Source organism: Musa acuminata, chromosome BXJ2-5 (assembly GCF_036884655.1).
Source record: "Musa acuminata AAA Group cultivar baxijiao chromosome BXJ2-5, Cavendish_Baxijiao_AAA, whole genome shotgun sequence".
NCBI classification, from domain to species: domain Eukaryota; kingdom Viridiplantae; phylum Streptophyta; class Magnoliopsida; order Zingiberales; family Musaceae; genus Musa; species Musa acuminata.
Window position 1 is genome coordinate 40,006,569 of NC_088342.1, and position 27,156 is coordinate 40,033,724.

At 38.9% G+C, this 27,156-nt stretch overlaps 3 protein-coding genes and 1 long non-coding RNA gene across 15 annotated transcripts; 3 read left to right on the plus strand and 1 right to left on the minus strand.

Moving 5' to 3' along the window:
- Positions 1-3,516: 3,516 nt before the first annotated feature.
- Positions 3,517-7,147, minus strand: LOC103985751 (uncharacterized). Of its 3 annotated transcripts, XR_010486666.1 has the most exons (5): positions 6,890-7,147; positions 6,664-6,764; positions 5,049-5,174; positions 4,229-4,506; positions 3,517-3,982 (listed from the first exon to the last, which is right to left on the minus strand). It is a non-coding gene; the product is annotated as an uncharacterized LOC103985751 (long non-coding RNA). The 3 variants fall into 3 exon arrangements; XR_010486664.1 differs by having other exon boundaries at positions 4,229-5,174; XR_010486665.1 differs by having other exon boundaries at positions 4,229-5,174; positions 6,664-6,769.
- A 2,369-nt stretch (positions 7,148-9,516) lies between these two features.
- Positions 9,517-14,761, plus strand: LOC135584359 (uncharacterized). 5 transcript variants are annotated; one of them, XM_065109432.1, is made up of 3 exons: positions 9,517-9,812; positions 9,924-10,145; positions 11,409-14,761. In XM_065109432.1, exon 3 carries the CDS (start codon positions 11,521-11,523, stop codon positions 14,539-14,541), a length of 3,021 nt encoding a protein of 1,006 aa, XP_064965504.1. In that variant the 5' UTR covers positions 9,517-9,812; positions 9,924-10,145; positions 11,409-11,520; the 3' UTR covers positions 14,542-14,761. The 5 variants fall into 5 exon arrangements, with proteins under 5 accessions (XP_064965504.1, XP_064965505.1, XP_009401838.1 ...); XM_065109435.1 differs by lacking the exons at positions 9,517-9,812; positions 9,924-10,145 and adding exons at positions 10,478-10,619; positions 10,706-10,832; XM_065109433.1 differs by lacking the exon at positions 9,517-9,812 and having other exon boundaries at positions 10,129-10,467.
- Positions 14,762-17,874: 3,113 nt separating this feature from the next.
- Positions 17,875-21,690, plus strand: LOC103985747 (uncharacterized). 5 transcript variants are annotated; one of them, XM_065109441.1, is made up of 9 exons: positions 17,881-18,098; positions 18,432-18,461; positions 18,551-18,650; positions 19,124-19,335; positions 19,907-20,057; positions 20,194-20,318; positions 20,539-20,601; positions 20,701-20,769; positions 21,559-21,690. In XM_065109441.1, the coding sequence occupies exons 4-9, from the start codon at positions 19,147-19,149 to the stop codon at positions 21,667-21,669; spliced, it is 708 nt and encodes a 235-aa protein (XP_064965513.1). In that variant the 5' UTR covers positions 17,881-18,098; positions 18,432-18,461; positions 18,551-18,650; positions 19,124-19,146; the 3' UTR covers positions 21,670-21,690. The 5 variants fall into 5 exon arrangements, with proteins under 5 accessions (XP_064965512.1, XP_064965513.1, XP_064965511.1 ...); XM_065109440.1 differs by lacking the exon at positions 18,432-18,461 and having other exon boundaries at positions 17,875-18,098; positions 18,600-18,650; XM_065109439.1 differs by lacking the exon at positions 18,432-18,461.
- A 283-nt stretch (positions 21,691-21,973) lies between these two features.
- Positions 21,974-23,767, plus strand: LOC135612776 (uncharacterized). Of its 2 annotated transcripts, none has more exons than XM_065109437.1 (3): positions 21,974-22,174; positions 22,674-22,795; positions 22,859-23,767. In XM_065109437.1, the coding sequence occupies exons 1-3, from the start codon at positions 21,974-21,976 to the stop codon at positions 23,520-23,522; spliced, it is 987 nt and encodes a 328-aa protein (XP_064965509.1). In that variant the 3' UTR covers positions 23,523-23,767. The 2 variants fall into 2 exon arrangements, with proteins under 2 accessions (XP_064965509.1, XP_064965510.1); XM_065109438.1 differs by having other exon boundaries at positions 22,934-23,765.
- Positions 23,768-27,156: the final 3,389 nt, after the last annotated feature.

The following is a 27,156-nucleotide window of genomic DNA, read 5'->3' on the forward strand; positions in this document are numbered from 1 at the left end:
TATGGATTGCTCACAAGATCTATTCTAAGAATATGTTTTTTATATACTTTTAGATTGTAATGCCTTAGTTAATAGATCAATAATCATAACAATAATCACTTAGACACGCATCATTTTACATTTTATAGGTTACATACAAAACCTATATTAATAACATATTTTTCATATACTTTAGGTTGTAAGGTGTTAGTCAATAGATCAATAATCATTAAAGTAGTGTTGAAGTTTTCAACAAACACTTCTTCTGGACTCTTTCTATAATAACTAAATACCTTATCTCAATGTGCTTAGAATGACAAAAGTATTTACTATTCTTAGAAAAAAAATTATTATAGTATTATCACAAAATATCTTTAGTGACTTGACAATTGAGTCAACTACACTAGGTCGTAAAGTAAAATTTCGCAACTATAAAGTTTGATTGGTAGCCTCAAAACACGTCACAAATTCAGTCTCAATTGTTGATGATATAATAATAGATTACTTAGCACTCTTTCAAAAAATTAGTTTACCAACTGACAAAATTATATATCATAAAGTGGACTTCCTATTATCAATGCAACTCACAAAGTTAGCATCTAAATATCTTATCATTTTTTTAGCTTTTTAATGCTTTATTCCTTCATTACTGTAGTATCTATTTAATATTCCAATTACAAAATTAATATATTTCACCTATAAAACTAATATATAATCTGATATAGGTTTGAGTATATAATAAACTTTCAATTAAGCATATATATTTTTCATCTAATTCAATTCCAAATAAACTTTAATTCAATTCAATTTTGCATCCTTTGTCATAGGTGTATCTTTTTGAGATAGTAGTCGGAGTAATAACTGAGATTGATCTTTAATGATCTCTATGCTAATAACATAAGTTGTCTCATTTATATCAACAATCTAAAAATTCTTAGTGAGAAGTTCATAGTTTTATATAGTAAACTAATATTACTATTGGTAAGTAGAATATCATCCACATACAAGATCAAAATAATAAACTTGCTCTCATTAATCTTTAGATATATGCATTGATCAATAATGCTTTTACTAAATCTAAAAGCAATAATGGTATTATAAAAAATTATATATCAATCTAAATTCTTATTCAAAAGTATTATTTTCATATTTATTTGATGCAACTTAAGATCATAATAAGCTACTAAGGGTTTCATGATTTTTAATAAGCTTTTTTCTAAATTTAAGAAAAAAGTCTCCTTATAATTAATCTCTTTATTATGAGTAAAGCCTTTGATCATAAGTTTGACTTTATATCATTCGATATTGCTTTTTGAGTCGAGTTTAATCTTAAATACTCATTTAAAATATACTCTTTTATAATTATTAGATAATTCGATGAGCTCTCAAGAATTATTCTAGTCTAATAATTTCATATATTCCTTCATAGCATCATATTATATTTCAAAATTATTATTATTTATATCTTGTGAAAATGTTAAGAGGACTTTTGATTCTTATATCATAATTTGATTCTTATATATATACATCATATAATAATTAAAAATAATAAATATCTTTTCTCTTTAAATATTCTCAAAGATATCAATTATGGTTGTTATATAAGTTTATCGATAATAATATTTTTATTATATAAAAGTTTATTAATGTTATTACATTGTTCATTTTTCTCAATTTGTTTAGTAATTTAACAACTTTTTGAATAGAAAATAATAAAAGAGTATCAATATGTATCTTCTTAATATTAAACATTTTAAAATTTTCACTCCCACTAGTTTTAGTATTTTCTAGGAATATTACATTATGAGACTCAATTATTCTGTACTATAGTTTAAATAATAAAATCTGTATCTTTTATATTTTTCTAAATAATCAATAAAATATCTAAAAATAATTCTTTGATCTAACTTCTTTCCATACGAGTTAAAACTCTTATCTCTACTAAAAAATCCCAACTATATAAATGTCTTAAATTAAATTTTCTACTTATCTATAATTCGAATGAAGTTGATTAACTAACTTAGGATAATCTCTTAGATTTTTCTAGATAATCAATGAAATATCCAAACATAAGTCTTCAATCCAACTTCGTGTTAAAATATCCTTATCTCAACTGAAAATTTTCAACTATGTAAATGTCTTAAATTAAGTTTCCTACTTATCCATTATTCGGATGGAGTTAATAAAACTAACTTAGGATAATGTTCAAGATATACATAGTAATTTTAAGGACTTCTTCCTACGTTGAATAAGTATGGAAGGAAAATGCATCATTCTTTTAATCATATCCAAAAGGATACGATTGAGTATTTCATCAATATCATTCTGCACTCATGATAATAAATATTAAATAAAAATATCTTATTTTTGTAAGAATTTAGCAAATAGGCCAGAATGCTAATCTAATCTACCATCCCTAGACCTTATGATTTTGACTTTTTTATTTGTTTCTCATATTTACACTTCAAGAATGTCAATTGCTTGAGACGCTTTCGTATCAAATATACATATTTATATCTTGAAAAGTTATCAATAAAGATGATGAAATATCTTTCTCCACTGAAACATGAAATATAAAGCGATCTATAAATGTTAGTATATAAAATCTTAAGAAGTTCCTAGCTTCTTATAGAATTTTTTTTATGTGTTTAGTTTGCTTTACTTTAATATAATCTAAATACAAAATAAAATTAGTGAAGTCTAGATATTTTAAAATTTTAACTATTATTAATCTTTCGATTCTTTCTTTACAATAGATGACACATGAAGGAATCTTCATTGATGGTACTACATTTTATTCCAATATCTAATTATATGAATAGTCAAGGTTTTTATATATTCATGATTTAAATTAATTCTATATAAATCATCAAATAAAATTCTATATATATTGAGTTTTCCAAAACCAAAAGAAAGAGTACAACCTAATTCATCTAATTTAGAAATGAAAACTAAAGTTTTAAAAATTGAAGAAACACATGAAGCATCTTCAAGATCCATCAAATGTTATCACCTTTGTTTTGAGATGATTCTCTATCACAATATTTTTTTTTTCAGATTAAAAAAATCTACTATTTATTAGTAACATGAGTTAAACACCATAATATATCTAGTAAGTATTAGAAAAAACTTTAGTAATATTTAATTCAAAACATACATAAGTAAATATACTATCTCTTTTAAAAAAAAGAAAGCTATGCATGTAGGATAGTTATCACCATAAAATGTCCACTATTACCATAAAAGTTATATTTTATTATGAAGATTTTTTTCTTGAGTTTGAGAAAATTTTCAGACCCAACTTATTTCGTAGATAACATTTAATATTACTTTTATTATTATTATTAGTTCCTTCAGAAATAATGAAACATCATGATTTTTTTAACTTAAATCTTATTTTTTTCTGCACGCATATGGTCAATTCATTTAAATTTCATCGATTTTTATTTGTGTTTAACATATTAGATATTTGATTACTGGATTGTGTAAATTCAACCTGAACTGCAACAGATAAAGTGGGTCAGAAAGGATAGGACATAAAACAAAGAGTGACAACCTTGCCAGGAGTCATCAGCTCCATTCTTCTCAGCATCTTCTATCATGGCCACAGCCGGCCAGAATACAAGAGAAAGAGAAGCAGGCGGTGAGCAATCGCCTATCAGTCAGACGGTGGACAAGCCCACTTCTCGCGGACTGCATGAAAACAAGAGACAGGGCAACATGTCACCCCTGTCCTTCACGCTGAAGGAAGGTTGCAAAAAGTCCAGCTTTGCTGCGATCTGTGCATGACAGCCTTCAGTCACTTTGTTCAGATACACCATTGGCCGTCCTCCCAATAAGCTGAGAGACAGGGCAACATGTCACACCTGTCCTTCACGCTGAAGGAAGGTTGCAAAAAGTCAAGCTTTGCTGCGATCTGTGCATGACAACCTTCAGTCACTTCGTTCAGGTACACCATCGGCGTCCTCCCAATAAGCTGCGCTGCGTTCACCATATCGAACTCCTGTCACCAGGAAAAAAAAAAAAATTCAACTTTTGCTCTTTCTCTCCCTTTCTTTCTGTGGATTTTCACCAAACCAAACTATTGTCACCAAAAAAGATAATTTTTGGCCTCTTTTTCTTCCTTTATTTTTGTACATTTGTCAAAGTTTGAAGATTGCTTGAGGATAGATGGAAAGAAAGAGGTAAATTCAAGGCAAAAGGTTATAGTCCAACGGAGTGGTGAAGCAAAGAGCGAAAAGGGGCTCACTTGCGTGGCTTCCTTGTTGATTCAGAGAAGCCGCCGCAGGATCCACCGCTTGTTGAGTAGAGAAGAGCGAGGCCATTCGGAGAAGAGGCAACCCGTTCCTTCCCCTTTTCACGAGCTCCATCATGTTCCTCGCCATCTCTCTCTCTCTCTGCCTGCTGCTACTGCGGCTGCTGCTGCTGCGCTATCTCCGTCTCAATCTATTCATCTATTCAACTTATTGGATGACACAAGTGGGGCTACGCGCGTTCAACACCAGCCACGTTAAGCGAGCGGATCTCCTGTTGAATCACAGGCAGGGAACAGGGAATCAGCATCTCGCAAAGTGGGACCCTGCAACAGTGACCACCTCACATTTTCTGTTTGGTGGTTGTACTAAGTCATAAATCGACAATTTAGTACATAAACTTGAAAGATTCAAAGCGGAATCGACATATCGCAGCATCTTAAGCATAGATAGGTACTCGGCATGGCAATTACACGGGTCAAGAAGCATGCATGGAATCCATGGATGCATACATACATCATGCAAAGACAAGAAAAGATAGGACGGGGATTCGGTGAAGGCAATCAACCGAGGTGGTACAAAGGACCGTGTCAATGACATAGGTGGCATCCGCATCGCAGCCGTCACGTAACGTGCATGCTAGTCGCATGCAGGTGGTGGGAAGAACACGATATGGTGGCTAATGGATCGGAACAGGACCAAATAATTTGGTACCACCAATTCAAACATACAACGAACGCATCATCTAAAATATCCTCCAAAGACGTGGAAAATAGTAATTTACTTACATTGTAAACATGCGTCTACTTTGCTCACCTGTCTTGTTTATAAGGAATGGGGAGTAGATATAAGTGGAGAATGATTGTTGTATCTTTTCTTTGTATTGTATGATCCCAAGCTCAGGTCAACGTCGTGTGTGTTAGCACCGAGAAGGACGACTTCCTGTTTCAACATATGGTGGCTAAGGTTTCTTGCATGCGGCTACTATGTCTAGAATAACTATAATATTTCAGTTTAGTTCTACATCAAACATGAGAGATGATTGGAATCACAATTGGATGAGTCTCTTATCACTAATGTAGATAAATGAATCAATTATCTAATCAAATCTTATCATAATAGAGTTTTTTAGACATGTCATGTCATGGTCCACATTACTTATTTTCTCGTTCAGATTCTTAGATATTCAAGTTGGATTCTCTGCTTAACATGAGAGATAAAGAGAAGGCATGAGAGAAAGAAAGATCTTACCTTTATCATAAGAGCTCCTCCCTTTTGTTGAGCTCAAGTCGATTGATAGGGAATGATCTCAATACTACTCAAGTTCCAATAGCCAAAATCCTTTATCCAAACTTTGCCCAATTAATTAAAGAATATCCAAAGTCCTATTGTTCATTATCCAAATCTCAAGAGGCAGTTTAAGCAACAATAGAAGAGACCAAAATCAATAGTAATCATTAATTTTATCGAGAACACACAGGTGCTATCCAATGACTACTTATATTTTTATACATCTATAAGTTTTCTATCATGTATCTACAAGTTTACGAGCAATAAATATTGTTTTCATTTCGGCTTTATGTTTGTTTCTAGTGATAACTCTTTCACCGCAACTTCCATATGAGAGGTGATATCAAATCTATGGATTGTCGAACCTAAGCCTTATTTGGATCATCAATAATGATCAAACTATTTGCGACCCCCAAAGGATCTTCTTGTCCATACATTTCTTGTGAGCAACAACAACTTCTTACTCACAACTTGATCCTAAGAAATATAAGTTAGTCATTCTTTAATTGCATCAATGACCTCGACTCGAGCCACTAACATTGACAATGATAATTTGATGGTACTTGCGATCTCATCAAGGATTACGATCCATACTTAGATGACCAAATTCCATCTAGTGAGGAATGCGTTACTACGAACGCATCCGAATGATATGACATATGCACTGTGAGAGCTTTTCCAAAGCCCACAAGTTTAAGTGCTAATCCATGCTCGGGCTTGTGAATCACATAACAGACGCATAATGTAGTGAGATGGACTACACGGGTTACTGTGGCACCATAGAAACTCCACAAAAGCTAGCATGCATGTATTCAATTGAGTTGGCCTCAGTGTTGTCTCTTCACTGGTGTGCACTCAGAGACTGTTTCCACCGCTACCTATTTGTTTGCAGCCTTGATGTGCGAGTTGCTTTGTGGAAGTCAGTGAAAGCTTCCACCGGATGTGTCCTTTGTTGCTCTTCCTCATCATTAGGTTTGGCAATGCCAAATAATTTATATGATACTCTTTATTATATAAAATTACAGAAATAAGAGTGTAGAAATATCATAGTATGATAGGTGAAGATTTTGATCGTGAAAATTAACATCGGAATCAATTTAAAATTGAGATATGATGAGAGATTCGAATTCGGATAAGTTACCTCTTTGAGGCAATTCGTCGAGCACCCACCTGACATCTCACCAGCCGAACAGCTGGGACATCACATCATCCTTGGACTTGTGTTGCGCTCCTCTCTCCAACCTGGGCTGCGTCAGAAACCATTTAATTGTCGGCAAGCATTTCATCAAGCAGGTGGAGTGCAAGTCGCCGTATCAGGGAAGAGCATAAATGCCGGCGTATGTACAAGCAACAATAAAATGGCTTACAAGATCGATAGAGGAACGTCATGTGGTCCATCCGCACCGTCGCGCATTATGTCGAGCAGATGAGGAGTCCCTTTCGCGCATGACGTGCGAGGCATGTGTGCCTTCTCCTTCCGGGCCAGCGTGCGACGTGATGGGCGACTGAGCTGCCGCGATCCGATGCCGCTTTCGGCTTCATCAAACCGATGCGCCCATGGCGCTGGGACTCCACAAGGGAATGGGCCGCCTGTCGGCACATCAGGTCGCGTCCTACTGCGTGATCTTTGTCTGTCTCCGACAAAGTAAACCGTCTCCATCCAAATATAATTAGTTTTAAAGATTATATTTGTCTCTGAAAGATCATATGTTCTTTAATTAAATTTTATTACTGATAAGATAATTTAGTCCGATATTAGTTGATGAGCATGAGAATCAAGGGTTTATAAATCCGTCAAATCTCTTTTACCTTCAAATATGTCTTTTGGAGTTCTGTTCAGAAAGGACAAAACTGACTATCGCACAAAGCAGATCATTCCACATAAAGGGAATCAAGGTCCCTTATCATATTGGCGCTAGAAAGATGACCCCTACAGGAGGGAACACCGATAAGATTCCAATACTTAGGTTTATGCAAATACCATGAATCGTGGAATGCATGTATCAGTGTTGCTGTAGAAACCAAAGCCTCCAATTAAATGCTGTTGCTACTATTATTGAGCTGACAGCCCACGGTGAGTTTTACCCTTCACATTGGAAGAGTTTTCTATGTATATCTTGATGTTTTTATCTGATTATAATTTTTATTTAATTCCATTAAACCTGTTAGTATTTGTTCATATACAAAAATTTATTTTCCTTTGTATCCCGCTACTGAGCAGCACACAATGGGCTTGTTATCTGTGTTATCTCATCATCAACGCCGATGCTTTCACTGCAACAAGTGGATTGACAAAGAGAAGACACAGACTGGTTGATAACACTTTAATCTATTGGTTCTTCTTGCTCAGCACCTCAAAGAGCATGTGAAGCAGTGGATAACACCTGCAACTCGACCACCTCTGTGAGTCCACATGCACGAAACCCCACCATGAGAGATCAGAGACTCGTCTTGCAGCCTCACATGGGATTCAACTCGATGGCTTTGATTCGCAACCCGAAAGGGAAAGCCAAAAGGTCCACAGGTCTCATGGCAATGGGGCTTAGTTTAATTGTGATGACAGCAATAATGCTCTTCGAAATAATAATCTTAATTAGCTGCATGCCTACCCCTAACCCTAATTCTCTGAATGATCCAAAAAGAAATGGTGAGATTGTTTAGGGTTTCTTTGCCAGCTGACACAATTGTTCTTATCACAACCAAAGGCTGAAACGGTAACCCAACATGCTATCCACCATAGATTCACTATAGATCATTGGCCATATATACTAAGATATGCTTAAATTCCCTTTTAGATTCTATTATCCTTTTTAGTAATGAGTCCCATTATTTCCAGTTAGAAGTAATGAGGTGACCTAATTGATGGACCTGTTCAACTCTTGATTAGGTTGTATTACCTAATGAATCTATAATAATAATAATAATAATAATAATAATAAGAGAAATATATGTTTTCTCATGTTGGCACATTGGGAATGTTGTCTTGAAGTGACAAGATGCCTTTGGTTTCCTCATGCACCAACCATATCTTGTCAACCAAAGCCGGAATTCCATGTACTACTTGTGTTGTTGTTTGCATCTAACTCAATCGAATGTAGCAAACAATGGAGGATTCTGGCCAAGTAGCAGACCATCTCTCCCAAGGTTTGTGCTGTCCCATGGAAGAAGAAGAAGAGTCGTACATGAGTCCCTCCTTAATACCCTGTGGAGCGTTGTCTGCGTTGATAATGACACCCTCCACATTCTTCCATCCCTCATCCCCAGACTCCACCATGGTCTCGAGCACACCACATGTTACTTGTACTTCGGAGGACATATATCCTCCACCATCAGATGTGGTGAGCAGATCTCTCCGCCCACATTGGTGGACCAGATGAAAGCTTCCGGTGTTGGCCATGGAGGAGTAGCAGATGTAGAGGATGAGGCCATGACCACATCCTGATTACTTAGTTGCATGAGGAACTCATGAAGTCAAGCAGCTGCTGGTTTTGCTTGGGTTTTACCTGCTATTACCATCCAACACTGTCAGATAGAAAGATGGTTTTGTTTGGGTGCATGTCATGTGTCGGCCACAGAAGCTGATGGAATCACCATCTTCTCTGAACTCGTTACCAACCTTCCTGTGTTGGCCATCAGCTGACACTGTGTGACAGAGATATTGCAGTCAGGCAAAGTGTAACTCCATAAACGCCCCCTGAAAACCTTTCATATATGGTAGCAAAATCTACAAGGGAAGACTGGACAGATGGAGAGAGATGCACCAAAACAAAACAAAGCACCAATGTTTTCATCAACTATCACTAACTAAGAATAATAATAATGGTGGTGATGATTCCTACAGAAGTACATTACAGAGGCTGGTGACTCTTTCAGTTGCACCAAACACTAGAAGAGGAGGAAGAGAGGGTACTTCCATCTTCCCCTACCTCAGTGTCAGATGCACACCCTCATGCTGTTCTTGAGAGAGGGGAGGGCTCTACAGCCTCCTCTACCAGCAAAAAGGGGCCTAAAGAAGGAAGGATGGCAGGACAATGGCAACAAGTGACAAGATCAAAGCATTGTCGACAGAGACCTCCTTTAACATAATTGCAGCTCTTTCAAGGCCTCGGAGACCAAAGAAAGGGAAAAGGAAACAGTAACTCTGGTGCTCCCATACGGTCTTGCTTTCTGTTATAACTCTTCCCTGGATAAAAGTCTGAGATCAAGGCCAGGAAACATGTTGGGTTTTGTTTTCGGAAACACTTCCATCGATCTTGAGATTTGAGCTGCACCACAGCGTAAAGCTTTGAGGTGATTATTGGATTTTGAGCTTGGAAACAATAGAATTGAGATTTATGCTTCAGAATTTGATGTTTGCTTCTCCTTTATTATCATCAAACCGGTTCTTGTTTTCAAGAACAGGAAACACGAAACAGAAACAGTACAAAACTGCTGCTTGTTGTCACGCGCCGCCTGTCAATAAACAAAGGCACCAGCTTTGTCCCCTCCGATATATCTTATCGCTGTTCACGGTGGAGCTCCGCTGTTTTCTCAGATTAGTCTATTTGGCGAGAGTGAGAAGGGGAAGTGGAGGCAGGCATCCATGCGAGTGCGCGTCGGGGAGGGGAAGAGAGCAGGAAAGATGTAAGCTTTCTTGATCTCCACCCATCAAAATCTCTTCGTGCTCTGTTTTTTGCCAGAGATTGGTGGCTCTCAGGTCCCTGTCACGCCCTCAATGGCCGCCAGATCACCTTCCTCTTATGCGTCTGTTCCATAGCCCTCAGGGATCTCGTTCTTTTTCCTTGGCCACAAAAAAGGAACGATCTTGCGAGCAAGAATCACGAAAAAGATTTGGTTTTTTCGCTGTTCCTGCGATGTTTCGCTGTCCCTTGTTGGTTCTTGACGAAGCGACTCATTTGTTTTGTTGACATTTGGTGGGATCCTTTTGGATCTCGCGTGCATTAGGGTATTAAGAACATGCCTTTTTTATCATATGCAATCTTAAAGGCTGGATCTTTACATAGAGTTCATGAAAGGAGGGAAGCCAGCACAGATCTGGCAGGGTCGCTGCATCTTTGCATAGTGAACTTGTTGGATCGAAGACACATGCGGCTTTAGGTTCTTGGAAGCCCTTCTCCCATGTTGTGAATTTGAGCTCTTGTGCAGGGATCTCGCCTCAGTTTCCTTCCCATTCTTGTTTTCAGATTTTGCTCTCAGAATGCATTTAATCTGACGAGATCTTCGCCATTTTCTTCATCGTGAATGTATAAGGAAATGGAGGGTTGTTTCCTGAAGTCCTTGCTCCGAAAACTTCAGAGGATTCTGCTCCATGTTAGGAAGTTTAAGCTCACGAGTTGCTTTCCTTTTCGAGATCTATGCCAATAAGTTTCTTTCTTCTGCTTTTGATTGGTTTCTCAAGCTTAGGACTTCGTTTTTGTCTTCATCTTCAGATGGTCAGATTACCACCAGCACATATCTGTTTATCCTCTTTGACTATATTTCTTTCCCATCAAAAAGGAGAAAATTTCAGATTTGTAATCTACCGGATGAGAAAATCTGTATTGTTATAGTAATTTCAGTTTGAAATCTTCAGAATTATTTTGTTAGGTCAGCATAGTTAAGATTGCCCACGAAACTTGGTCGGTTTTCTTGAAACTTGACGTGATGACTGTCATCGCCATGGACTTAGGTGATGATCATGGTGATGACTGTCATCACCATGAACTCAAGCTTCTTACAGCTATGACTCATTTACCTAGAAAGAAAAGAAGAAATTCAAAGTTGGTGCACTGATTTCTTGATTTAGCTGTCAGCTTTGAGTTTTTGTCCTTTTAATCTCAAGATATTGTTGTGTTAATTAGATTTCTTATTTGTGCCATACTAATACTTGATCCTTTCTTATTTCAGAACACCACTTTATTTGGAGTTAATACATTTCCATGTTTCTGAGGGACAGCAAAGTCTAGTTAAATCAAATATCAAACACTGAAAGTGGTGGATATCTTATGAAGATGGATATATGGAGCTTCAACAAGAAAGCTCCAATGTCGGGGCGTTATCTGCCACAACCCTTCGGAACCCTTCATCTTCTTCTTCAGCGTTCGTCTCTGCTAATCAGTCCCCTTTCTTCTCCCCACGGTCACCATCAACACATACCTCTGAACCTCTAAAACATGACAGTGCCGCATGCCCAAACGGTGTCGGTATTACCGTGGATCATCTTGGCTCCCTAACTGGACGGTTGCAGTCAATATCTAATATCCATTTTGTTGCTTCCAATATTTCTCCTGCTCCCAGTTTCTGTTCTTCCAGTAATTTTGGAACTCCAGGAGCCGTATATAACAACCTTACTCTGGTTTCCTCCTTTAATGGTGTTTGCAATGGCAGTTCATCTAATAATAGCCAGGGAACAGGAAATAATTTCTTGGGTCGAGGGGAGAAGCAGAAGAGATTGGGCAAAAAACAGGGGAAGCTTTTGTGTTCCAGGCCTTCAGCTTCAGTTTCTTCAACTAGTAAACTTCGGAGCTACGATGTGTACATAGGCTTTCATGGAAGGAAGCCATCTTTGCTGAGATTTGCCAACTGGCTTCGTGCGGAGCTGGAAATTCAGGGGATCAGTTGCTTTGCATCTGACAGGGCCCGATGTAGGAATGCTCGCAGCCATGATGCAGTTGAAAGAATAATGAATGCTTCTGCCTACGGTGTGGTGATACTCACAAAGAAGTCATTTGGGAACCCTTATAGCATAGAGGAGCTTAGATGTTTCCTGAACAAGAAAAATCTGATACCAATCTACTTTGATTTGGGCGCTGGTGATTGTCTTGCCAGAGATGTAATCGAGAAGAGGGGAGAATTATGGGAGAAACATGGTGGTGAGTTATGGATGCTTTATGGTGGCTTGGAGAGAGAATGGAGAGAGGCCATTGATGGACTCTCAAGGGTGTTGGACTGGCGGTTGGAGGCATGTGATGGCAACTGGAGAGATTGTGTACTGCAGGCAGTTGTTTTTCTAGCTACAAGATTGGGGAGGAGAAGCGTGGTTGATAGAATTAATAGATGGAGGGAAAGGGTGGAAAAGGAGGAATTCCCGTTCCCTCGAAATGAAGATTTTGTTGGGCGGAAAAAGGAACTCTCCGAGTTGGAGCTTATTCTGTTTGGTGATGTTAGTGGAGATGGAGAAAGAGAATACTTTGAACTCAAGACGAGGCACAGGAGAAAATCTCTGGTTATTGGGCGCCCTGACAAGTATCGTGAAGAAGAAGATGCAAAAGATCAACAATCAGAGAGCAGCAGCAAAGGAAAAGAGCCAGTTCTATGGAAGGAATCTGAGAATGAAATAGAGATGCAAAGGTTGGGAAGTCCACTAAAACGATACCGCCCTCTAAGGCCAAAGAATGGAAGCAGGCACACCAGGAGAAAAAGATCCATGAAGATACTATACGGCAAGGGTATTGCTTGTGTCTCTGGAGAGTCTGGAATTGGCAAGACAGAGTTAATTTTGGAATATGCTTACAGATTCTTTCAGAGATATAAGATGGTTTTATGGGTGGGCGGAGAAGCCAGATATTTTCGGCAAAACTATTTGGCTCTGCGAACCTTTTTGGAAGTTGACCTTAGCATCGAGAATCATTCTCTTGAGAAAGGAAGAACAAAGTGCTTTGAGGAGCAGGAAGAGGAAGCCATTGCGAGTGTTAGGAAAGAATTAATTCGAGATATCCCGTTCTTAATTATTATAGATAATTTGGAGAATGAGAAAGACTGGTGGGACCAAAAAGATATCATGGATCTGCTGCCACGCTTTGGTGGAGAAACACACTTAATAATAACTACATGCCTTCCTCGGGTGATGAGCTTGGATCCCATGAATCTGTCTTATTTATCTGGTGCGGAGGCACTGTCTTTGATGAAGGGAGGTGTAAAGGATTATCCCATGGTGGAAGTTGATGCTCTCAGGGTCATTGAGGAGAAGCTCGGCAGGCTTACACTAAGTCTTACCATTGTTGGTGCCATTCTTTCCGAGCTACCCATTACTCCAAGTAGACTTCTTGATACTATTAATAGAATGCCTGTGAGAGATATGGCATGGACTGAAAGAGAGGCTCTTACATTTAGAAGAAATGCAGTTCTTGTTCAACTTTTAGATGTCTGTCTTTCCATATTTGATCATGCTGACGGACCAAGGAGTTTGGCCACCAGAATGGTTCAGGTAAGCGGTTGGTTTGCTCCTTCTGCAATTCCAATACCACTCTTAGCTTTGGCTGCACACAAGGTTCCAGAGAAGCGTCGTAGTTCCCCCCTTTGGAAGAAGTGCTGGCATGCATTATCCGGCAGCTTAACTGCTTCTCGTATCAAGAGATCTGAAGCTGAGGCAACTTCCATGTTGATCAGATTTGGGATTGGGAGAAGTAGCACAAAACCTGACTGTATCCATTTCCATGAACTCATCAAATTATATGCTCGCAAAAGAGGGGGCAATCGGTTTGCTCATGCTATGGTACAAGCAGTTTACCTTAGAAATTCCATTTCTCTATACCCTGAGCATCTCTGGGCAGCTTGCTTCTTACTTTTCGGATTTGCAACTGATCCCATTGTTGTAAGACTAAGACCGTCCGAGTTGCTATTTTTCATGAAACGTGTGGTTCTGCCACTTGCAATAAACATGTTTGTCAACCTATCACAGTGCAATGCAGCATTGGATCTTCTCCAGCATTCAACTGATGTTCTAGAAGTTGCTGCGGACTCCCTCGTTTCACGAGCTGAGAAGTGGCTTGATAAATCATTCTGCTGCGTCAGACAAGTTCAATCTGATTCTCAGAACACATATCTCTGGCAGGAATTATCACTCTTGAGGGCAACTGTTTTACAAACAAGGGCAAAACTAATGCTCAAGGGAGGACAGTATGACAAAGGAGATGACCTCATTCGAGAGGCTATATTTATTAGGACTTCCATATGCGGCGAGCATCATCCGGACACCATATCTGCTCGAGAGACACTAAGTAAAGTTACAAGGCTTCTCATGAATGTCCAAGTTAGTTAATTTTTATCTATTTTCTTCACAATTTGCTACACATTCTTTCATGTGGTTTCACATTAGAATCACAGAAATGTCTCGGCTTCAAATAACATGGGAATAACTTTCACTTTTTTAATTCTCCTCTCTTCTTGATTTACTTTCTGACAGACTTTTCTCTCTTTGGCCCTTGTAAAATTTATGGCCAATATATATTGAGTTAGATCCGAGCGGTGACATTCTATTATGTGGTTGCTTTTGTCTAGATGTTATACTGTGCTCGTTCATTCGGCATAGCTGAATACCGTCACTTGAACTGAGCTGTTAGCATATTGACGTCGAAGTGGTTGACACTGAAAAATTCTATGTCTAACATTATCCTCACTTGTATTTTAGATTCTTCGACAGCATTTGAAAATAGGAAAATTAGCACACTCTTCCCTGAAATGTTGCAATGAGTTGTATGTTGTTCGAAACTATCACAAATACCGTTTTTAAGAGTAAACATGGTACTTAGTTGTCTTAGATTCTGTGCTTGAGAGACGCACGACTCATTGCAACATTTCAAGAGAAAAATCTGATATTTCTTTCCTTGCTTGCTGCCAAAGAATTAAATTTACTGATCGGAAATATTACTATAGGAAATGCCTTGGACACATGACATCTTAGGAATGTATCTTGTGACCTCCAAGCCACAGAACCATGGAGCCACATTGGCACTCATATATGTTGCGACTCCTTGGTGGATTATATGCCTGTCGATGTATAGTTTTATGATACCTGAATTTGATTTGAATAACAATCTTTTGGCTTATCAGTAAACTGATGAACTGAATAGATATTGTCCTTAAATTTGCATCAATTTTCTTCCCATTCTATTATATCTAACTACACTGCTTAGGTTGAATTTGTTAATAACCTTGTTAATATGATATGAATTTTAGTGATTGCATTTGGTAGGTTTATGCCTTCTGAGACTGCTGCTTTTAACTGTTCTCAAGATTCTTGTTGAAATGTTATGTTAGTTGTGGAGCATATCATGGAAAACAAAGAAAAATGCAATCACCTGAAAATGATTGCAGCAGTAGATATGTCATTAATTTGTTCATTTAGAGTTCTTTGTCTATGTTATCTGGGTTGATCATATCAAGAATATGCTACTGTGGAGCAGAGACTCTGCTCATCTCAAGTACTATTTTGCCTTGAAATCTTTGTGCAGCTGACACTAGAAAGAATCCTTGTGGACATGTTATACAGATGTAAGGAAATATGGCTTATGTTTTGTATTGGTTACATTGTGATATCTCTCTTAGAAGTTATCATTAACCTAAACATACTTCTATGTGTTGTTTAATACAGTAGCTCAATTTCATTTCTCTCTCTCTCTCTCTCTCTCTCTCTCTCTCTCTGTGACACTGCTTCCAAGCTATTTGATATTTAATGTCTTTAGTAGCTAATTTAGTTGATATCTTTAATAGAAGCAATATTTTTTTATAAAAGTCAGATTAAGTTATTATAGATAGGATTGGATTTGGAATGAATTTAGATGCTCTAAATAGAGGAAGGATGCAATCCATGGAAGGTTCATCAGAGAGTAATTATTAATGTGGAACTCATCATCACTAATCACCTTTGTATTTCAATCCTGACCTAAATTTGACTCCAATGCCACTTTTCTATTCCAACTCATCCTAAATCTAATTACAAGAGTAGATAAATCCAATTCAAGCACCTTAGATAGATTTGCTTAACAAGATTTTAATATGTTTTTTTTGAGATGAAAACTGTAAGATGATTTTCTTAAAAAAGATTTTTTTGAGCTTTTTCAAAAAGATGTCTTGAGTTTTTAAATTTTTAATTTAAATTTTTAATATTTTAAGTATCTCTCGTCATTGTCGATCGTCGTAACGGGTTTCTTTATTATTATCATCATCATCTTCATCATCAATGAATATGATAAGCTACAGATTGGATTGTGAATTGATTAATGGATCTTTCGTTTCCATCTTCGATCATTAGGTGATTAGAAACTACAATATGCTCACATTTTGTCTAGCCAAGAGGGGGAAATTGATGACATGATTGATCAAAGCTCCATTCAAAATGTCCCCCTTATCCTAACATGTCCATTACTAATCAGTTGACTATTATAACCTGTATTTGACCCATAATTAATGTTGACATCTCTTTGTACATTATAACCCAAATATATGGTGCAAGTTCAGATGAAAAATAAATATTTTTGATAAAAGTACCAATAAAGGAGACAGATATAATATTTAAATTTATATTTACAAATATTTTTTATTAAAACACCGACAAAAAAAAGACAATTACAACATTCAAATTGGGATTTGATTTAGCCACCTATATACTTAGAGCAAGTGTTCTTTCTCTCCTCCTCATGAGATCAACTCATTCATTTCCAAATCATTCATCTAAAATATCTAAGATTCATTTAAGTGGTACAATAATTAAATGTATACTATGGTCCAATCCATCCCTATTCCACCATGTTCTATTCTATTGGTCTTTCTCTCATCAATTTTGGATGGATATGGTACGGTTCTACATGGTTCATGAAATGGATGTGGGCCCACGTCGGACACGTAGGTGATAATGCAAGTATATATTATCTTCCTTTCTATTTTTTTAGTTATTATTATTATTATTTATTTATTTATTTTTGAATCCGAGACCGGACTCCAAATGCTTCCTAAATTACGGACTTGTAGCGCGCCCTATAGATCTGTCACTCCCGGGCGCGCCGCACGGCTGGACGAACGCACCCACCCGACGCGTACCCGCGCGAGAAGCGATGCGGGCCCGCTCGGGTCCCCGACAGGGTAGTCGACGAGTCCGTTCCTCGCGGGTCGACGACGGCGTCTCCTTGCGGATTAGATCCCGACAGCCGGATGCGTACGCGTGTCGTTGTCGTTTGTTCCCCATGCGGCTCGGCTCAGCTCGGCTCGACTCGACTCGACTCGGCCAGTCGGCAGCTCACGTGAACCCACGTGACTCGGGTGAATGGAAAAGTTCGAACGCGTTGAGTGGTAAAAGCGTAAAAATAAAAAAATAATTTTAATCATATTTCATCGAATTTTATTTTACGAAAAAATAATTTGATTGGTTTATGATCTTTTTTGTGTAAGAGAAAACACGAAAAAGTAAATTAACTGAATCAAAATAATATAAATTTTGGACGAAAATGGTTCGGTGAACAAAAAAGGGTAAGAAGGAGTATAACGGTACAGAACCGTTTTAAGACTCTACCGGGTGAAGCCGAGCCGTAGCCACTGCGTCGGCTTCCGACCGGAAGGTTCCTTAAAAGCCGGTCCGAAACGCTCCCCGGCTAATACTGCAGCAGTCGTAATGCATCTACTGTGCCCTCCCCTGCGCTCTTCCCCTTCTCCCCTCCCCAAAAGATCGCACGAATCCCTTTTCCGGGTTCCAGTTCTCGCAGATCTGCCCGTTTCCGTGATCGCGGAAAACCCTAGGTCTTGTGATTTCCTCGGCTAATCCCCCGCATTTGGGCGGTTCGTTCGAGTTCGGTCCTTTGCGTCGTTGCTGCCTGCAGCATTGTGGTATTGCCTTTTGATCTGCTTGTTTGGTTTCTATTTTGATGTTTCGTCTTGGTTTGTTGTTGGATTTGTTTAAGGACTATAAGGAATTGAGATTTAGATCCCCGACGATGGATTTGAATTGGCTTCTTTTTTGGTGGGAGATTGGCATTCTGTTCCTTCAGTTGGATACTTTATTCTCTGGATTTAATGCATGCTTTATCCGAAGAACCACATTAAAATGTAATCTGTTCGTGTGAGATCAATTTAACATGCTCGCCTACTCTGATTTATGATTTTGCATTTAGTTTCCTTCTCTAATTTCTAATCCTTGGAGAGATCGATATTGTGATACAGGATGGTGTTGAAAAAAGTAATTTTTTGATGGTAAATATACAGTCTATTCTTCTCCGAGTGTCTACGAACTTACTGCTTGATTTGATATGCGATTTCAATTATACATTTCATTTTTGTAGGACTCGTAAAAGTAGGCTTTCGTCTCAGCACCTCTTTAATCTATAACAGGGTGATCACTCCATGAATATGTTGTCCAAGTTGCTCGGCTTATAGAATCAGGTGAGTTTGTGGAATATGTTGACATGCATGTTGGCATCGATCACTGTGACTTGATTTGTTCCCAAGTCACTCATTATGTAGCCTTCAAATAACTTTCAGAAATGTTGGTTTCTGAGAGTAATTTTCTTCTCTGACAAGATTTGTTGGATGTCGAGTAGCCTGTTACAATTTTGAGCATTTGGATTATATTCCAAAGTCCAGTCACAATCTGTTTGGTGTTGATCGAGCTTCTATTGATATTTTTTAGGTGCGGGTCCTGCATGGGGATAAGCCTGCACCTGAAAGATGTGATGTTGTACTCATACATACACAATCACCCTACTTATTCCTAATTCAAATGTCATTGCATTACTACGTGCCATATCATTTTTTTGCTTTTGCGATCTTGAATTATAGTATTGAGTTTATCTAACGGTTGAGCTTCTCTGTCTAGCCGAAGAAATCTGATGTATTTTTTTCTGCTTGGAACTCAGGTGGTAAGAATTTTATTCAAATCATGGAGGCCGAGTTGTGTTCAGCCCGGACCCTATCTACATCTCGGGAGGAAAGTGGTGATGAAGAGCTATCGGTGCTTCCCAGGCACACTAAAGTCATAGTAACTGGTAACAACAGAACAAAATCTGTTTTAGTCGGGCTTCAAGGTGTTGTGAAGAAAGCTGTTGGTCTTGGTGGCTGGCATTGGCTGGTAAGTAACTGTTTTTCATCGTATCTGTTCTTTTACTAACTTCCGCTCTAGTTCTTGCATCACAGAACTCATGATGATGGAATATTCTGAGGAATTAATTACCTATATCCATAATTCAAATTCCAATTAGAATTAGAATTCTTTTCAAACTGATGTAGAGAAAGTGAAAAAAAAGGAAAAATTTTTCTGCTAAAACAACCATTTCCAGTGTGATTTATTGAGCCACAATCAGCTTACCATATCAGTTCATAGTTGACTGTCCTTACTTTTCTAAGTTTTATCAATATGTTTAGAAATGCATAGGAGAGAAGGCTATAGTAAGTCACTTATTAATGTGTTTAATTTAGCTCACAGATATTATCTAAAAAAGTTTTGACTAGACCTGTGTGATTGCTTGTTCGACTCTTGTCATTATCCTTTCTAATAATTTGAGAAAACTTGACACTTGATAAGTTCCTTTTTGATTATTTCCATATATTTTTAGCCATACTTAATTGCTTTTATCTAATAATTTGAGAAAACTTGACAAATAAAAAGCTCATGTTATGACACTACGCTGACATTTGATCAGGTCCTAAAGAATGGGGTGGAGGTGAAACTACAAAGAAACGCATTGAGTGTCTTAGAAGCTCCTACAGGAAATGAAGACGATGATAATAATATTGACTGTGACAACTCATTCTGCAGTAGTTCAGCTGTGGGATACAAAGACATTGCTTACTGTGAGTTATCCAGACTGGCAAGTACTATTTGTTTAACTTGGTCCATCTAAATGGTAGGATGTAGGATTATGTTTGCCTGAAGTGAGAACTAAAACCTGCACTATAATCTCTTTACAAAATGACCTTGTTTGCACAGCTAGCTTAGAGTTCCATAAACCGACAAAACCAAGAGTTAGGCATACCAGGCCATGGACATCTTTGGCAAAGTCGAATGGACGAAGCAACCATCGAGGCACTACTCACTCTAATGGTCACAAGATGGTGAGAAAATATTGACTTGAATAACTTAAATGACATTATGTAGTAATTTCTTTTTTGAACTTTTAGATATTTTTTTATTGAATAGGGTGGTTGTGTATACATGTTAGGAGAAAATAAACTTTTTTATGTGCATATTATCGGTCATCTCAAAAATATAGCTTGTAGATTGGGTTATATACATGTTGAGAACCTGTGCTTATACTTTGTAGACTATGAACAGAGAGTAAATCTGGCAAAGCTTGGAACACCCACCTTATGGAGATATGGGAGGCATTTCAATCTTGTATGTTTCTTGGTGGAACAACCATTCAACTATTCTCATTGGTAGTTCTTTTACCTGCTTCTTGCAAAGTTTAACATCAAATGCGTAATTGATAAATAGGTAAACATCAACCCTAACCCTACAAAGGAACAGCTGATTCATGTGGTGCAGAGTCATTTCCGCTCACAGGTACTTGTTCTATCCATCATTCTTTTATATGTTCAAAGAATCTGCTACACCAATTGCATCAACAACTATTTTTCATATCTCCTTTATTTCCTTGTAAGCCCCCACTTTTCTGATTAATCTTATAATTGAACCTTCCCACTTGCAACAAGCAACTGGATGAGATGCAAGTCATCGTAGGCTTCATCCAAGCTGCAAAGAGATTGAAAACTCTCTACTCCTAGAGAAGAAAAAAGGAACAAAGCGGTGCGGCAGGATCGACAGACACGAGTAATTAGCATAGATCTGATCAACTGGTGAAGTAAGAAATCCGTGTGCTTGAACTAATTAGCCAATTAGTTGGTGCAATTCATGCCAAACCAACTTGAAAGAAATTGTAGTGTGATGATACTAACCATGCTGTCTAATGATTTATGTTGTAGTCAAGTTAAGAACATGTGTATCAGTGCAGTCTCTTTTAGAGGTTGCAGCAACCCAACTCCAAAAATCTTACACAGGAAAAGCCAGCTGATGAGCTCCTAAATTAACATGGACAACTGGTTGGTTTATTATGATGTATCATCGAGTGTGTTCATCCAAAAACAATCATTTTATGTGCTTCTCTCTCAATAGGCCAATATGATGACTTGTGTTTTTAATTAAATCGTGAAATGAAGATTGAAAAGAGGACTAAAGAACAGTCTGATTTAGATAAATATTGAGTTTGGTTCATAAGGTAATATTTATTTTATCTTCATGCTTACTTCCATTGACTCTCTTCTACTAATGAAAAGCAAAACCATCGACATGTAGACATCGAGGCTCCGACGACGGCGGACTTGCATGTTATGCGCCATCCTTTCACGCATCTCAATGCGGCATGGAGGGCATTTCCGTGCATTTGTGCAACTCCATGGGCATTAATGAAAAGAAAGAATTTGCCATCTGTTCACAAACGTTTCCCCGTTGGTGCACCAACTGGGCCCCGAACTGTTCCTCCAATCACAAGGTTGAGATCTGAACGGGTTATGACTCGATAACATTAATAATAATAAAAGGCATTCCAGGGATCGAGAGAGAGAGAGAGAGAGAGAGAGAGGCAGGGAGCGTCCCCGAGAATCCCAAGCAAGAAGGTAGCCACCACCTCCCACCTCTTCGCTTTGCGTCGCGCCGCCCGTCCCACCTTCCCACCCTGCCCTCCGCCTGGCTCGGCGGCCGTCGATCGGCCATGCGGATCCGAAAATGCGCCAACCGGCTGCTGGGGACGACCCTGCCCGCCTGCTCTTCTTCTCCGCTCCCCGCTGCGCCGCCGCGGTCGTGGGGCACCGACGTCCCCGCTCCCGCCGCCGCTGCCGCTCTCCTCTGCGAGCTGAACCGCTCCCCCTGGGATGATCTGACGTGCCTCGATCTCGTAGCTGCTTACGATCAGGTACGATCCATCTTCCCCTCACCTCCTCTTCCGCCTCCGTCTTTAACTTGCAAAACCCTTCCTTTCGGCTTCTGAATCAGCATACAAAGCTTAAATTTCGACTTCTTTTTCTGGCCTAAGACTCTGCCCCTCGCGTTTTCTCGAGCAAGAGTGTTTCCTTCAAAGTTAGGGTTTTTCCTTTTGTTTCTTGCTCGCTTTCATCCCTAATGCTGGAAATAGATCCGGTTGGGAGAGGCAGCATGAGAGCTGATTTCGGAAAACAATTCCAGCTAGCTTCCTGCTTCCTCTGCTGGTATTTGTTTGTGGAAGTTCCGCTTCCGATTCGTGAAAGAAAGGGAATTGAATCGGAAACTGGAAACCCTAGTTGCTCGATCGATCACGATAGAGCAATCAGATAATCTGCGCTGTCGCCCTGGTCTCATTTTCGATTCCCTTACTTTCTCTCTTTGCGGATTTTTTGTTCTTGGTCCGACGGCGACTCGACCTAAAACGATGGCAGGAAGAAGAGGATGACGGGGGCATTCTGGGAAGTGGCGTGAAAGCTGAAGTGGGAGAAGTGAGGGGCATTCCGGGAAATCGCATCAAATATGAGTCCGCTGCTGTAGCTTGTGTCCCGAAGAGGTAACCATCAAACCATGCTCTTCTTCTTCTTCTTCGTCTTCTCCCTCTTTCCTTTTTGCTCAGCTCCCCAGACCATTGGGAAATGGAGCGAAACGGAGACGTAGGTCCTCATGCCGGAAAACGATGCTTTTCTGACAGCGAAGCACGCATGAACTGGTCGCGGAAGAAGGAGACGGCCAAGACGAGGAGAAAGAAGAAAGACGACGTTGTCGAAGCCAGAGGAGGAGCTGCGGCCACGGAGGCCTGCTCGAGCTGCAAGAAGAGCGACGGCAAAGGTTGGCACTGTAAGCGGCGGGCGCATCACCCACACTCGCTCTGCAACTACCATCTCGCCCAGCTCCGCTCCTACAGCTGCAGCCATGGCCATGGCCATGGCAAGGCCTCAGGGTCACCCAAGGAAAGCCATGGTGACGTCGGCCGTAGGAAGAAGAAGACCGAAGCAGCTGGAGCCGACTCTAGCTTCTACTATTACTACTCCGGCTTCGGTCCCTGGCGAGGAAAGACGAGAGGCAGCAGCAGTGATAACGGCGACGGGTGTAGTCATCCGGCTGCCGATGAGGAGGAGGTCGAGACCCCGATGGCCGGCGAGGATGAGGAGGACAGCGAGGACGATGACCATGATAACAGTGGGAGGGATGGAAATGATGGTAGGAAGGAGGGCAGGAGGAGCTACAGGAGGAAAGGGAGGAAGAGGATGAAGGCGCGGTCTCTCAAGTCTTTGCTTTGATGCATGTCGTTGGTAGTTGTCGTCGTAACGTGCCGTGTTTCCTAATCATGGATCTTTGCATGCTTCGGACGTCGTAACGTGTACGTGGGCCGGGCTTGGGTGCAATACGTCGACATCTTTTCCTCACAATTATTTTTAGGTGATTTACCTGAAAAAATACTTTTTTTTGTGCTTTTCACTGCAGAATAATTATAGGCTTTTTTGTTCAAACTCAAAATAATTAATCGAATTTTATTTCTTGTTGACTCGACACAATGGATCAAACCTTCACAATAAGAACGATTTTTTTTTTTAGCGTGAGTTGGAATTAAGAAAAAATTATCTGTGTTGAAAACCAAAAACTGATCTACTTAATTAATTATACATGCATATAGTCTCATGTTTATATATATATATATATATATATGATGTTGTAATAATAATAATAAGGAGATATGCTGACGTCATCAGCCGGTTCTTTGTCCCATGGCGGTTGTCCCCTCGCTTCGACTCTTTCGAAGCTTCAAACCCATCTCGTCTTTGCTGACCACCATCGCAGCCCAACCTTTCTCGTCGCCGTCTTCTGCTCCTCCTATTATCCGCATTCACGCTGAGCCCCGGAGGAGCTTCCACCGCGCAACCGTTCGCCGTCGAAAACTTGCTTTTGGGGTTCTCGTTTGCGGCTGTGAAATCTACGGGTTGGAGAAATCTTCAGAGTTCTTGATGGTATGCCGGACTTCACGGTCCTTGTTCCTTGGAATCTTTCTTGATTGTTTCTTTTGGTAATTAATCACCCAGACGCACGTCGTCTAAAGAATTTGTTCTCTTCGAATTTGATTGTGCTTTTCGTTTTGGATCGGATAATATATGTAACCCTAATGACTGAAAAGAAAGGTGATCAACATTGGTGATGCGAGGTGGCATCGTCTAGTTTTTGTTACTCGGATAGTTTGTAGCATGAAGAGTGAAAATAGTGACGACTTGTTGGATTTTGAGTGGAAAGCAGTTGATCCCCGAAACTGCAGCTCGAAGGAGCAAAGAATCCTTATGTTGCTCACAGTTTGCTGGAGTTGTCTCCTTGGCCTTTTGCAGATATACGGAATCCCTAATTTAGGTTAGACTTGGTCGTGGGAAATGACTTAAGAGTTTTGGTTAACGGAATCCTGTTTCCTAAACCTGTTATTGACTCTAATCATGGGAGAAAGGGTAGACCTTGGGCCATTAAGAAGCTCATTCAGGGTGGAGTACATGCAAAACAATGGAAGGTGTTGCTATCAAGTAAAAGGTGTGGATCTTTTGCAGGACTTATACTGCCTAAGTTTGATTGGTCATTTTCTGCATAATTTTTGGTGAGAATCTTTAAGCTTAGAAAGGTTTTACACATACATGTCCATTTATGTATCTGTATATATACATAATTATATATCTTTGTGCAAGGATGATGCAGTTTGACCATATTCTGCTCTGGTCTTCTCCTAAATTTGGCTAATCAGTTAGTGTCCCTGTTTTCCATCTTTGGCTAGCAGGGCACACTTTTTTGTTCCTTTTTTTCATTTTATAGCCATAACATGGTATGTCCTCCATTTCATGTCCCTGCTTATATCTAATAAATTTCCAATTGCATTTAGCACTATTTAGCTTCAGTTTGAAATCTTTAGTTGCTTGTACGACTGTGGGTTGTTGGACTTGGAATATGGTTCATGTAGGACCAAGCAATGTGGTAAATTTTGGCCTCTATCTAGTCAGAGCACCATCTAATACTTTTCTATTTGAAACTTCACATTATTTACTTTATTGGTCTTTCTTGATGATGTTTCATAATTATCATCCTCTGTTAAATTTATTGTTCTTTCCTGATATCTTACAATTTAGCAATTGAATGATATGTCACACTTGTAATCAATCTTCAGTAGCTGTGGCATGTTTGCTAGCTGTTCTAGTTATATTGGTACACATTTGCATGAGCATTTATACACTGATTGTGAATTGCTTTTTCAATTTTGTCACAATAGTTTACTCCTTAGTGGTTCATAAGGGTGAACACATTGGTCCTTTTGGCCCATGAATCACAGAGATGCCATGTGGCATAGGTGACCGTGACAGTACCAGTCAGCAATCCTCTGTCTCAATCCACAATTGACTGTAAAAAGAATCAGCTAGAGCAAGTTCAATGTTCAGTGCATACTGATTTGTCCTTAAGAAAACTACAATACCAAAAGGAGAATCCTAATGCAGTCAATGGCTAATCATACTTTGAGCACTGTTAAACTCTTAAGCATTCCAATTTTTTTCCATATCAAATTCTGATCTAAGCGTCGGAGAACGATCCTTCTAGGCCTATTCCTGCTGGTCTTTTCCTGTTTTGGCAAATTGAGATGACAGTGATTGAGACATTGGATGCTTTGATATGGTCCACTTGAATGCAAGAGATGGTCGAGATTGTCTCTCGCGTTACTTAGAAGGACAGCCATATTCGACATTATCAGCGGTCATCTACTTGACAGTGTAAAACCACACATTGCTTGGGCATGTGTGTGTCGAACAAATTGTTTGGGCAACCGCCTACTTTATTCCAAAGATATTGGGGATTCCAAAACCTAACAAAGCCTCTATATGTTGATTGAGGTGCTGATGATGTCATGATGCATACTTACTATGATGTTGGCATTCTTACAAGTAATGGGTGCATGTAACGCTTGCCAATATATGGAATTTTAACAGCAATACCTGGCAAATGGCTGGTTTGATCTCACATAGTTCGGCATATACTATGTCAATTGTTGGCTAGTATGGCTAGGACCTTAACCCTTGTTTTCAATTTGTCTACTGAGGCTTTGATTAGCTTTTTTTTTTACTTTTTTAATTTTAAATTATGATCCATTAGTTTATTGGTTAGGAAGATTATTACTAACTATGGTTAATAGAGATTGTTAGTTTATGCCATCAGTCATCGTCATCGAAAAGTTCTTATTCAAGAATTATATTGCTTTAGTAAACAGAACACTATCGTATAGACATCTGAATAACCTGCTTGTCTTGTTCAAATTGTAGTATGGTCAAGTTATAGTTAGAAAGCTCTGGGCCAGACCACTTAACATTGGGTTCTAAGATGCAATTATGATGACAACAAAACCATACCTATATATATGATCATGGCCAAACATAAACCTTTCGAATGCTACATCTATTAGGAGCTCCAGGTATCTCTTTCAGTGAATTGCACTGCAGGCTAATTTATGTTTTTTCAACCAATGCACTTCTTCAGCCCTTCATTTCCATAGGTCATGTTTCTCCAATACATATGTAATTTTTGTAAGCACTGAGGAGCCACATAGGAGAAACTATTATAAATTATGCATTGCATATGTTCTTTTATGTTTTGAGAATGTGAAATATTAGAAAACTGGTTTTGCTTTCTGATGTCCTGTCATCATGGTAGGTGTACTTATGCTGGTGTTAACATTCAAAACTTTGGAGTCAAAGATTATAATGCATGTATATGTACACATATAACTCTCTACAAGATAAGGTATATAGATAGCATGTTGATATATGATCATAATGATGTGGATCAAAATCTGGCTAATACTGTTTTCAATTTTAACATAATCTTTCGTTATAGTGTTTCCTCATTTCATCTTTATAACTTTGATGG